Below are 13624 nucleotides of genomic sequence, written 5' to 3' on the forward strand. Positions count from 1 at the left end.
AGAATTGCTTGAGCCTGGGAGGTCAGGGCTGCAGTGAGCCATGATCACGCCACTGAACTCCAGCCTGGGTGACAGAGTGAGATCCTGTCTCAAAATAATAATAATAATAATAAGAAGAAGAAGAAGAATAGTAATAATGGCCAGATGTGGTGGCTCACACCTGTAATCCCAGCACTTTGGGAGGCTGAGGCAGGTGGATCACTTATGGCCAGGAGGTCAAGACCAGCCTGAAGTCCTTTTCAAACCTTTTGTCATATCGCCCAGGCTGGAATACGGTGGCATGATCTCAGGTCACTGCAACCTCCGCCTCCCAGGTTGAAGCTATCCTCCTGCCTCAGCCTCCCGAGTAGCTGTGACTACAGGTGCCCGCCACCACGCCTGGCTAATTCTTTTATTTTCTGTAGACATGGGGTTTCACCATGTTGGCCAGGCTTGTCTCAAACTCTTGACCTCAGGTGATCTGCCCGCCTCGGCCTCCCAAAATGCTGGGATTACAGGCATGAGCCACCGTGCCTTGCTCAGCTTTTTCATTTCCTTACCAGTATCTTGAGCAAATGTTTCTAATTTTGATAAAGTCCAATTTATCAGTTTTGTTCATCTATTGATTAATTTACAAAAATGGAATCTATGGTATACATCATGACTTGTTTGTTTGTTTGTTTTGAGATGGAGTTTTGCTCTTGCTGCCCAGGCTGGAGTGCAGTGGTGTGATCTGGGCTCACTGCAACCTCTGCCTCCTAGGTTCAAGCAATTCTCCTGCCTCAGCCTCCCAAGTAGCTGGGACTACAGGCACCTGCCACCATGCCCAGCTAATTTTTGTATTTTTAGTAGAGAGGGGGTTTCACCACGTTGGCCAGGCTGGTCTTGAGCTCCTGACCTCAGGTGATCCACCTGCCTCGGCCTCCCAAAGTGCTGGGATTACAGGTGTGAGCCACTGTGCCTGGCCATGATGATGATGATGATGATGATGATGATTAGTTTGATGTTTTGATATATGCATACATTGTGGAATGGCTGAATCAAGCTCATTCGCATGTGTATTACTTCACATTTTTAGCATTTTTTGGTGATGAGAACACAAAATCGATTTTTAGAAATCAACTGTATATTGTTATTAATCAGAGTCACCCTGAGGTACATAGATCTCTTGAACTTATTCCAATTTTTTTCCCGTGTGATTTGTGTCTTGTCTAAGAAATATTCGCCTAACCTGAGGCTGTGAAGGTGTTCATGTTTTTTCCCCTAGTAGTTGTATCATTACATTGTAACCACTTTTTTTCTTTCTTCTTTTTTTTTTTTTTTTTTTTTTTTGAGACATGGTCTCGCTCTGTCACCCAGGCCGGAGTGCAGTGGGGCGATCTTGGCTCACTGCAACCTCAACTTCCCAGGCTCAAGTGATACAGGCATGCACCACCATACCTGGTTAATTGTTGTATTTTTGGTAGAGACAGTGTTTCTCTCTCGCTCTTTTTTTTTTTTTTTTTTTTTTTAGACAGAGTCTCGCTCTGTCACCCAGGCTGGAGTGCTGTGGCGCAATCTTGGCTCACTGCTACCTCCGCCTCCTGGATTCAAGCAGTTCTCCTGCCTCAGCCTCCTGAGTAGCTGGGATTACAGGCACATGCCACCATGCCCAGCTAATTTTTGTATTTTTAGTAGAGACGGGGTTTCACCATGTTGGTCAGGCTGGTCTCAAACTCCTGACCTTGTGATCCATCTGCCTAGGCCTCCCAAAGTGCTGGGATTACAGGCGTGAGCCACTGCACCTGGCCGAGACAGTGTTTCTCTATGTTGCCCAGGCTGGTCTTGAAATCCTAAATTCAAGTGATCCTCCTGCCTCGGCCTCTCAAAGTGCTGAAATTACAGGCGTGAAACACTGTGCCTGGCCTATCTTTGTAACTTTTGTGTTTAGGTCCACAGAAAGTTTTGAGCAAAGAACTACCATGATCTGACTTACGCAGATGCTTCTGGCATCACTCTGCTGTGCTGAGCCTGTGGCAGGCCTGAAGGTAGACTTCAGGACGCCTGTCAGGGACCTTTCTACGCATCCGGGCTTGGACCAGCCTGGGCAGAGTACAATTGGGAGTAGAGGCCACGTTCTGGAAATGTTTATCAGTGAGTTTTCTGGTGTAAGTCCTTCCTCCCTCCTTACTGAATAATAGTCAACTTTATGAAGTTATTTCCTTTCTCTGAAGACTGAAGTGCTTGTGGCTTCACATGAGGCCATGCGTATGTACATAAGTGTCTTGAGCCTGGAGCATATGTTTGCTATGTATTTTAACTTTTCACTGTTTTAAAGGAAATAGCTGGTTTTAAGTTTTAATCCACAGATTGTCATTCTTCAGGGATGGCAGTCCCAAACACAACATGGCAACTCATCTACTCACTCATGAAAGACTAAAAAATGGAAACCAACGTATTTCATCTTATGCTCTGCGTCACTTCTGCTCGGACTCATAAATCCACGTCTCTTTGCTTTGGCCACTTCAACTCATATCCAAGCCTTTTTTTAATTCATGATTTATTGCTGTAAGTTACCTCTTTTGCCAGATTTATAAACTCACCATTCTTTATATAATACCTACTTTGTACACTAGGCAACAAGACAGTTAATTTATTGTCTATGACTTGTTACCTTGAAAAATTACATCAATGCAAAGTGATTGCCTTTTAGCCTCCATAGCCAATAAATTCATTTTTTTTTAATTTGGAGAGGATGATGTGAGGTCATAGGATGATATATATAATCAGTGAGCAGGCAGAGTGAGAAGGAGAGAGTTGAAAGTTCTCTACAACAGAAGCCAAGAAGGAAGCGGTCTATCTTGTAGCAATCATGTATAAGCTGGCCTCCTGCTGTTTGCTTTTCATAGGATTTTTAAATCCTCTCTTAGCTCTTCCTCTCCTTGACTCCAGGGAAATATCCTTTCAACTCTCAGGTAAGATTTTTTTCCCCTTACCTTAGTCTTGAAAGAGCCTTTACTAGTCTTAAATTCAATGTTAGAGATAAGAATGGGATTCCTGTTCAAAGGAGTCATGAGTCTTGTTCTCTCAATAGTCCCAGCTTTGAAAAGAATATTAAAGGATCCTTACTGCACATTTTAGATGTAGTAATGGATACAGTTTTTTTTTTCTCTCTGTCTCTACAATGTAAAAGGAGAAGAGGATAATTGCTTGTTTCATGTTACCTCTGTAGTTCAAACTCTTGTTTTGGGTAATATATACATTTTTCCAATTTTAAAAATTGCATGAAATTTAAAACATCATTACTTTTAGTTTTTACTTTAAATGAACTGGTTGAATGTAGCACTGGTTGTTCTAATTATAGATTATTAATGGATTTATTTGTTTCACTTTATGTTTAAAAAATCATCTGATATGTGTTCTATGAAACAAAAATGTTTACTAAAAATTTTTTAGTAAATGACAAACTAGGGAACTAGGGAGTTCATAGACTTCCAAGTATATTGATCGTTTCCTTTTGATTTATGTTAATTCAGTTTAAGTCTAAGTTGAGTTAAAGAAATACATATCAGTCAAGTAGGTTCTCATTTTGCCATTATCTTTCCATTTAGTTTACGAAATGAGAAGGCTAATGTTTGAGGATTAGGTTCCATCAAAAATGTAACTAGATTTAATCTTACTTATCTTTAATCTTGAGTACTTCTAGGCTTTTTTTAAATAAAGAAAAAAAAAACCCTCTTTTAAGCCAATGATTTTATAGTTTCTAGTCTCTAAAAGTTCATCCCGAGCAGCTTTCTGATGATCATCAAGCACTGTCATCAGGCACTGCCAACCAACTTCCCGTGTCACTGAGATGATCACTGGCTGTCCTCTTAATGGTTAAACACAGGCATTACCTTTACTGAATCTCTGCTATTTACAAAGAAACAGCACACATCTCAAGATGAAATAAGTGAAAATATTCAGCTACTACTGTCATCTTAAAAAATTTACAAGTAATTTAAGAAACATAGATGAAATGAGTCTAGTATCTCACACAAATTCGAAACAAGTGGCAGCTTATCTCAGAATTTGTTCTCATTTATTTCTCCAGAAATGAGCTTTCCTATCAGCATTTATAGATGATGAAATTTTATAGATTTTCATTAACAGTCTTCAGAAGTGCTGTGAATGTGCTCAGATGCCTTTATGATGATCTGCTCACTGTCCTCCAATCAAGGTTGCAGCTATTTGTAAGCCTGTGGCACGCCGGTCCCACACATGGCCTTCCACCCTGACTCCCACAACCTCGAATCGCAACACAGCAGCAGGTCTACACTTACCACACCTGACACTCCGGTGTGCCCTTTCCACACACTTTAAGCACACTTACCACACATTCTATGTGCCATCTGGTCGACCACATTTCACATAGGAAATGCCACAATCAAGTTCCTTACAGATGATTTTGAAGCCATTTCTAAGTATAATAATTGTATTGAAATCTTGAAGTTCAGTAAGAGAAGAGGTGATACCATCCTACTGGCTTTATAGGAAGATCGTAAACAATCTTTCTTTTTCCTCTCCGATTTCACCACCCAAATATCTAAAAGCAAAAAGGCAGTAGGCAGTAGTAGATAAGTAGAAATGAGGGAGAGTCAGACTTTTTGAACCAAAATGGTTTTGAGAAAGGCTGTGGCTTAGCCCTCAGCTCTCGTTCAAGGCAACCGAGGGGCTTGGCGCATCACGCGGGTGTCAGATCCACGTCTCCCGGCTTCCCATTCTGCTGGCTGGCACACGGGCTGGTAGCATTTCTGCCTCTTTTAGAATAACACTGATGACACATCATGAACTCAGCGTTGGAGGCTTTTCTAGTGTTCATCTCCCTATCTCTGGTGCTTGCCAAAGACACAAGGAACAGAAGTAACTAACTGAAGGATGAACCGAATTGTAAGTATCTGTTTTTACTCTGTAGCACCTCATGAAGATGCGCGCTTAACTCCGGAGGAGCTAGAAAGAGCTTCCCTTCTACAGATACTGCCAGAGATGCTGGGTGCAGAAAGAGGGGATATTCTCAGGAAAGCAGGTAAAATGCTTCTCATGTTTATAGCGTGTCTGATTTAATTGCTACTGAACTTACCGTCTGTCCTCATCTAGAAGAGGTAAAGTTCTATTTTGGAATATAAAGATGAGCTATATAAAATAAGTAATTACCAACACCCTCCCCTCCCGGCCTGTGCAACCTTCTTCTCCCCAGCAGCTCCTTGCATGCACCGTGCTCTTTGGTACCTCAGCATTTTGTCTTTCTCTGTGGACTTTTATTTTTGCGGGGTAGGGGTTGGTGGTAATTATTCCAGTTTCCAGTGAGTGCAATTTAAAATCCTAGTTTCCCATTTACTGAAACCTTAAATGAATCTTTCTGTACTCCAGTTTCTTAATCTGTAATCAGGAATGATTAAGTTTCCACCTCAGAAGGTAACTTGTGAAGAGTCAATGAGTCAAGGCAAGTAAAATACTCGAGTCACACAGAAAGTCATTAATAAAATGTCAGCTTATTCCCCCGTGGCCACATTCCTCCAAGCATTGACCCAAATGCTCAGGAAGTTCTAGAAACAAAATTGAGCTTTTTGCTGGGCGTGGTGGCTCACACCTGTAATCCCAGCACTTTGGGAGGCCGAGGTGGGCAGATCACTTGAAGTCAGGAGTTTAGGACCAGCCTGGCCAACATGGTGAAAACCCATCTTGACTAAAAATACAAACATCAGCCGGGCATGGTGGCGGGCACCTGTAATCCCAGCTACTAGGGAGGCTGAGGCAGGAAAATTGCTTGAATCCAGGAGGCGGAGGTTGTGGTGAGCCAAGATCTCACCACTGCACTCCAGCCTGGGCAACAGAGCAAGACTCTGTCTCCAAAAAAAAAAAAAAAAAAAAAAAAATTGAGCCTTTTAAGATAGGTATTGTTTAATAGACAGGAGTTCATTTGTTATAAAATATCTTTGAGGAGCTACTGGACTGCTGCGTTACTGAGGGCAATGCAGTGACTTTTGTGAATTCGGGATAAGAACAGGAGTGCCTGTCTGCATTCAAGAAAAGCTTGCTGCAATGTGGAAACAGACCAGAAACTAGACATAATTTAGTAATATTATTTTGTGTATTTTAAAACAAGCATACAAGAGAAACAACAGATCTGATGAACTGGTTTCAAAACTGTTTTTCAGACTCGAGTACCAACATTTTTAACCCAAGAGGAAATTTGAGAAAGGTAAGTGACTCTATTTATGAGCTAGGTTTAAAAAGGTGAACATTCTGTACTGATTTTACAGGACTCTGAATTCATGAACTAGAGGAGTGTTCTTGGTGGAAACCGCACCTTAAAATAATTGGCCAGCATGGTCAGGCACAGTAGCTCACGCCTGTGATCCCAGCACTTTGGGAGGCCGAGGCGGGCGGACCACCTGAGGACAGAAGTTCGAGACCAGCCTGGCCAACATGGTGAAACCCCCCCGTCTCTACTAAAAATACAAAAATTAGCTAGGCGTGGTGGCGCCTGTAATCCCAGCTACTCGGGAGGCTGAGGCAGGAGAATCGCTTGAACCCAGGAGGCATAGGTTGCAGTGGGCCAAGATCGCGCCATCACACTCCAGCCTGGGGGACAAGAGTGAGACTTCATCTCAAAATAATAATAATTGGCCAGCATTATTTCAAAACATTAATTTTTCCAAATTTTGATTGATATAAGATCTGAATGCAACAGGAACCTACCCAGTGCCTGTTTTGGATAAATCAAATAAGTTGTGAAAGAATGAAAAAAATAGGTGAGGTCCCTGCTCTCAAGTCTGGCATCCACTTGTGCTCTCATTCACCATCTAACATGCGGCCCACCGCCAGCAGCACGGGGAGCACCTGGAAGCCAGTGAGGGATGCAGAATCTTAGGCCCACCTAGGACCTGCGGAAGCGAAATCTGCATCTGAACAAGATCCCCAGGTGATTCGCATGCATGGCAAAGTGTGAAGGGCACTGCAAGACAACATCTAATGGAAGAAGGCCACGCTCCAGACGTTGACCTGAACCATGTACAGAAGGCCGGGTGTGGTGGCTCACACTTGTCATCCCAGCAGGGGAGGCCAAGGTAGGCAGATCGCTTCAGGCCAGGAGTTCAAGACCAGCTTGGGCAACATAGCGAAACCCCGTCTCTACCAAAAAATACAAAACTTAGCCAGGCATGGTGGCATGCACCTGTAATCCCAGCTACTCGGGAGGCTGGTGCGGGAGGATCACTTGAACCTGGAGGTGGGGGTTGCAGTGAGAGGAGATCGCATTACTTCACTCCAGCCCGGGGAACAGAGCAAGACTCCATCTCAAAAGAATACAATACAATACAGTATACACAATACATACAATACACAGAAGACAATAAATGCACAGAACATGTTACTATTTATTTATTTATTTATTTATTGAGACAGGGTCTCGCTCTGTTACCCAGGCTGGAGTGCAGTGGTGTGATCTCGGCTCGCTACAACATCTACCTTCCAGGTTCAAGCAATTCTAATGCCTCAGCCTCCCGAGTAGCTGGGACTACAGGAGCCCGCCACCACACCCAGCTAATTTTTGTAGAGACGGGGTTTCACCATGTTGCCCAGGCTGATCTCAAACTCCTAGGCTCAAGTGATCTGCCCACCTCAGCCTCCTAAAGTGCTAGGATTATAGGCGTGAGCCACCTGCCCAGCCACTGAAATGCTTTAAATAGAAATCAGTCGATGAGGGTTTAGGAAAATTCAGGACAATCACTGGGCTGAACAGACTGGAAGGACACTCATTAGAGGTGGGGAGGTGGGCACAGGAGCCCCACGGGCCCGGGACACTCTTGTTACAATTACAGTCCAGGGAAAAATGCAAATACTTTTAAGAAGTCCAATGTCTTGACTCAAGATTCCTTTTTCTTATAGGAATCTTCACTCATTGGTAACTTATCTGTTTTTGTTTGTTTGTTTGGATTGTTTTAGTTTCAGGATTTCTCTGGACAAGATCCTAACATTTTACTGAGTCATCTTTTGGCCAGAACCTGGAAACCATACAAGAAACGTGAGACTCCTGATTGCTTCTGGAAATACTGTGTCTGAAGTGAAATGAGCATGTTAGTCAGCTCAGAAACACCCACCTTAGAACATGAAAAATAACACAATGCTTGATTTGAAAAGTGTGGAGAAAAACTAGGCAAACTACACCCTGTTCATTAATACCTGGAAAATAAATCCTCTATGTTTTGCACATATCATGAGTGGTTAGTTTCCCTATAAACGTGTCCTGAAAATTTATAATTATTCTTTTCTTCCATTTATCCTTAGAAAATTCTTTGAAAATTCAGAAGCAAAGCTAATGAATGAACAGAAGCAAACACTAAGAAAAACTCATGAAAGTTAAACTTGTTAAATGGCAAATCATTTAAATAAACTACATTATCTTAGCTATGATGTCCTCTCAACCTTTTAAAAAGACAACATATTACTTAAAAAATAAATTATGGCCAGGCATAGTAGCTCACGCCTGTAATCCTAGCCCTTTGGGAAGCTGAAATGGGTGGATCACTTGAGACCAGGAGTTTGAGATCATTCTGGGCAACATGACGAAACCCTGTCTCTACCAAAAATACAAAAATTAGCCGGGCATGGTGGTGGGTGCCTGTAGTCCCAACTGCTCAGGAGGCTGAGGCACGAGAATCGCTCGAACCTTTGGGGTGGAGCTTGCAGTGAGCCGAGATCACACCACTGCACTCCACCCTGGGCAACAGAGGAAGACTGTCTTGAAAATAAAAAATAAAATAAATAAAATAAAAAATAAAATAAAAAGAAACCAGTGTCTTAGCTTGGAAAAATCTCTAGTTACGGGTGTCTGAGATGAAGTGCAGGAGCGTCTGATGCTCCTTGGTTTCTGAAGTTCGTGGGGGAAGTTCATGTGCTGAGATTCTTTCTCTTGGCTGACCAAAGTACTGAACACTTGACAATTTTAATCTTTTAACATTGAAACTTGTATGATCTCAGTTTCTGTGAGCTCAAGGATCACAGTTTCTTACACTGGGAAAAACACCTTGATGTCTCTTACAGAGAGAAGAAAGCTGAGGCAAGATTTACGATTGTGGAAGAAAGAGCTTGGCTTACGAATTTTTAAAAACTATGTGTTTAAGTACTGACTTCTGTGAATACATCTGTATAAATGTGGTTTATGTATGTATAGAATATACAGTGTGAACTCCTGAGAGTTGTGTGTGGTTCTACACAGAACCACGTATAGGGGAGGCCTGGTGTTTATGAGAAACTTGTTTCTCTCATTGAGCTCTGACATCCCACCACATTCCAGAGGGGTCTGCACCAACCAAACAGCAACACGCAACTTCTGTCAATCTTGTCACTGACCATCACAAGTTTCCTAGAGAGTACAGGTCTCAGAGAGTTTACCCTAAAGACATCAAGAACTTGGCCGGGTGTGGTGGCTCACGCCTGCAATCCCAGCACTTCGGGAGGCTGAGGCGGGTGGATCATGAGGTCAGGAGATTGAGACCATCCTGGCTAACATGGTGAAACCCCGTCTCTACTAAAAATACAAAAAAATTAGCCGGGCGTGGTGGCTTGTAGTCCCAGCTACTCAGAAGGTTGAGGCAGGAGATTGGCGTGAACCCAGGAGGCAGGGCTTGCAGTGAGTGGAGATGGCACCACTGCCCTCCAGCCTGGCAATAGAGCGAGACTCCGTCTCAAAAAAAAGACATCAAGAACAAATCTAAGGGAGAGATGTTTTAAACTGGAATGAATGTGCAAGCTCAGAAACATGCTAACATTGAGGATAGCTATGATAACACTGTGGTGTGTATCTCAATGTTGAAATTAAACCAGTTCTCTGGAACAGAATGTTGGCACCATAAAACTGTTCCTGTATCAGAGATAACTTAAAAGTGGAATTCCACTGCAGAATTCTGAAGTCCCTACTCATTTTAGTGTATCAGGTGATGATTCATACAGATTGGGGCTTTGCATCAGGTTTCCAGGGTCAGATTCCTACTCCCAGTGCGCACCAGCTGTGAGTCTCTGATCCAGTTACTTGACTCCCCTGCCTCAGTTTACTTCTCTGTAAAATGACAATAACAATGCTTATTTCAGAGGGCAGTTGTGAGGATTAAAGAATTCATGTCAAGCACTTAGACCAGCACCTGTCAGAGTAGTATACACGCGAAGTATACTTAGCTATTTTTCTTCCTGCTCTTATTATGGTTTTTGTTGTAGAAAAGAAAGGTGCAAATGGTCTGAAAGGTGTCAACTTTAAAAAGCTCTGCTGGCTTCAGGATCTTGTTCCCTATTTTAATTTCTAGATTTTGTTGCCACCAGTTACACAGTCAGATCTTGTACACAGGTTCACCCTAGCTCCCACAAGCTTAGCGTTCCAATAATGGAACACCAGGTGTAAACGGGCTAAATAAGCCAATACATTTCAAAGTGCCTGCATCTTCATCCTCCACATAGTAGGTGCTCAGACACACTGGCCAAGGCAAACACAGAATGCGGCTGAGAAACGCGAGGTTAACTAATATGAGGGCCCCTCAATAGATCATAAGAAGCAGTTCTAAATGATACAGAATACACATTCAAAGATTTGTTGACACAGGGCAGGACAATTTCTCACGTTTTACATGTACAGAGTTTATTTGTTGTTTTTACTTAAAAAGATACCCAATTGAAATATTACTAATGATTAAAAACAAATTCAGAGTTAATTATAAATTCAGTTGAAACAAAATCTCAGTTTGGATTAAATTTACACTGTGAATTACAATGAAGTTTCACTCAATTGCAAAATGATTTCCATTCATACAGCATCTTCTTTGTCATAAATCTTGACCTCTGACCAAAGAAAACACAGTTTTGGGTAACATTCATGTAAACATTGAAGCCTGTAATATAAATTTTTATTACCACTTTCAATAGTCATTAATATAAAAAGTTAACAAATTTAAACAACAAAGTTTAAGCTGGGGAGAGCCCCCTCGGGGGGCGGTGGTCAAGCTGCTGAGACCCCTGCTCACCGCCAGCAGCAGGTGCAACCTGTGAGTGCGTCAACGCGTCCACCCACAGGAGGAGCGCTCCTCATGCTCTGACAGTTCTGTGACAAGCACCAGTTTCAAATCAAACCTAGTATAACAAGTACTCCATAAAATGTGTGCTAAGGCAAAGAAATAAGCACATTTGGATAATACAAATATCCAGACACAATGGAAAAGAAAGGCTTCTATTAGAGAACATAAGGCTTAGCATATATGAATGCGCAATGATACTGATAGCTACAGATACCGTTTTTATTTACATTGGCAAAAACTTTATTACTACAGAAGGTCACTGACAGACAATCTACTGGCTGGTTAATTGTTTAAAATTTTATTATTTATCAAGCAAAAATATCACACAACCTGATCAACACACACACAAACGCTTCAGAAATCACTTAACTATCAAGATGGAGCAGACTATGAGAGCTATCTATAAAACAGGAATATTTGCATGGAACTGCTTAATGTTAGAAAATTCCAAGAACTGTCAAAGGCAGCATTTGAAAATAGTTCTGACACCTTAAGATGGAATTACCATCCAGAAAACCACTACTTTGAAAGGAAATCTGAGCTATGAGGATAGTCATCATGGATGAAAAGGTCGATTTTCCTAATCATTATCAAGACGCATTTACAAAAAGCTGTAAAACTTCAAAGGAGAAAGAAGTATTTTCCTTAAAAAACCATAAAAAAACAAAAACAAAAAAAGGAAAAAAAAAATAAGTTAGTTTGTTGCAAGTTATATAAAGACAAAAGGTTACTGTAACCTTCATTTTCTTCTATTTGTTTTTTCTGATCTGCAGGGGTGTGAATTTCATGTATCATTCCAAGTTTAAGAAGGAATCAGGGACTTCTCTAAAGAGCACCAGAGAGTGAGCTGATTTATCAAGTAAACAATCACACTCACTTCTTAAAAGACACAACTACAAACGCCATAGAAAGCAGTGACTGATGGAGCCTGCAGGGCCCCGTGGGCGAGGACAACTGGGCTCGCCTGGACGTTTTCTCTTTTGCAGTCCCCACGACACTGCCCTGTTCAAGGGCAAACAAAAGGCAGTGCCAATCAGACCTGTGGTAGGGCTGGAGCGACCTCTTTTGTATAAATTGATTGGAAAGAAAGAGTTAACTGTTTCGGTAAGAATGAAAATTTAAACACAGAAGTATGTAAGAATGATACTAGCTTTTACATTACTTGTAAAACTTTTTACAATCATTATTTTAAAAACAAAAATATTCAAAAGAGCAACAGCACTGGGTGAGTAAGAAGCTCTTTCATTTTAATATTACACATGCAAATGCTAACTGAAACTCTCACAAGAATAGACCCATGGTAAGCGGATCGATTTTTAAGATAAGACTTTCAAGAATCTCACCGGAAGGTGGGAAATCAATAGAAAAGGGATCTACAAAGATGAAGGCCAAAACTCAACCCCCAAAACCTGATTATCCCAGATATGCTAATGGACAGTATGTGCTAATGTGTTGTGAGAAAACCGGAATGTTTTATCTTAATTATGGAGGGGAACGCCAGGTTGAATGAAGCCTATATGAACGTACTACATTCATGGAAACCATTATGAAAAGGATACAACCTGTAGGTGGGATTTATTCAAGCACTCTAAGGGGAAAATGACTTACGTAACAGAACAAAATAAATGAGGCTAAGGTTTGGGGCTCATTCTAGCTATACTTCTAATTATAATTTACTCTGGGTGACATCTGAAATAAAGATACACATACCTCTTTAGAGGCCATCCAATCTCTTTAGAAGACAATTCAACTATAAAAAGAGCCTAACTGGCCATTTTAATATATCAGGAACAAAGAGAAGTAAGATTTTGTATACAATGTCTGCTTCAAAAAGATTATGTGTATTAAAAAATCAAGAAGAAAAAATCTTAACATTCAATGATAACTTCATGGTCATTTAAAAGTCCAGGACTTAAAAAGGTCTGTATGTGTAACACGTCTCGGAAAGGGTACGAAGGTTCATCCTCACAGTCACTCAACTGCTGTCTTCTACCAGAATCTGACCACAGGATGTGGCTGCACCATCAGCTGAATCTTCATTTTCACAAGTGACACAGGCCTCCAAGAAAGAACAAAAGCAGGCAAGTTACTTGATGTCAATGTCACCTAAAGAGTTTTAAAACAGTAAAAGGCTGGTCACATGTTTCTAACTCTCCAACTTATTCATGTCTGAAAATATTTCATTATAGTTCATTCTTTATTATTATTATTATAACTATTTTTTTTTTTTTGAGACAGTCTTGCTGTGTCATCCAGGCTGGAGTGCAGTGGTACGATCTCAGCTCACTGCAACCTCCGCCTCCCAGGTTCAAGCGATTCTCTTGCCTCAGCCTCCCAAGTAGCTGGGACTACAGGTGCCCACCATCGCGCCCAGCTAATTTTTGTTTTTTAGTAGAGATGGGGTTTCATTATGTTGGCCAGGCTGGTCTTGAACCCCTGACCTCGTGATCCGCCTGCCTTGGCCTCCCAAAGTGCTGGGATTACAGGTAGTAGCCACCGCACCCGGCCTCATTCTTTATTATTAAAAGGCAAATGACAAATTGTTTAAATACAGTCGTGTGCCA

General features: G+C 41.5%; 2 protein-coding genes across 21 annotated transcripts in view; one reads left to right on the forward strand and one right to left on the reverse strand.

The window, feature by feature from the left end:
- The first annotated feature begins 2341 nt into the window (after positions 1-2341).
- Positions 2342-8211, forward strand: UTS2 (urotensin 2). Its single transcript, XM_054441043.1, has 5 exons — positions 2342-2526; positions 2911-2933; positions 4913-5023; positions 6156-6199; positions 7945-8211. Exons 1-5 carry the CDS (start codon positions 2402-2404, stop codon positions 8059-8061), a joined length of 420 nt encoding a protein of 139 aa, XP_054297018.1. The 5' UTR covers positions 2342-2401; the 3' UTR covers positions 8062-8211.
- A 2390-nt stretch (positions 8212-10601) lies between these two features.
- PER3 (period circadian regulator 3) overlaps positions 10602-13624 on the reverse strand; it is a 61070-nt gene continuing 58047 nt past the window's right edge. For all 20 annotated transcript variants that reach the window (XM_054441053.2, XM_063668401.1, XM_063668381.1 and 17 more), the window contains one exon: positions 10602-13119. In XM_054441053.2, coding sequence (XP_054297028.1) covers positions 13036-13119 — 84 coding nt within the window. In that variant the 3' untranslated portion in view covers positions 10602-13035. The remainder of the gene's footprint in view (positions 13120-13624) is intronic.

The sequence above is a fragment of the Pongo pygmaeus genome, chromosome 1 (genome assembly GCF_028885625.2).
Source record: "Pongo pygmaeus isolate AG05252 chromosome 1, NHGRI_mPonPyg2-v2.0_pri, whole genome shotgun sequence".
Taxonomy (NCBI): Eukaryota; Metazoa; Chordata; class Mammalia; order Primates; family Hominidae; genus Pongo; species Pongo pygmaeus.

Coding starts and splice junctions, on each gene's coding strand:
- UTS2 (XM_054441043.1), top strand. CDS start 2,402: ATGGAAACCAACGTATTTCATCTTATGCTCTGCGTCACTTCTGCTCGG. Junction 2,527..2,910: donor TTAATTCATGATTTATTGCT/GTAAGTTACCTC, acceptor CCTTGACTCCAG/GGAAATATCCTTTCAACTCT. Junction 5,024..6,155: donor GGATATTCTCAGGAAAGCAG/GTAAAATGCTTC, acceptor ACTGTTTTTCAG/ACTCGAGTACCAACATTTTT.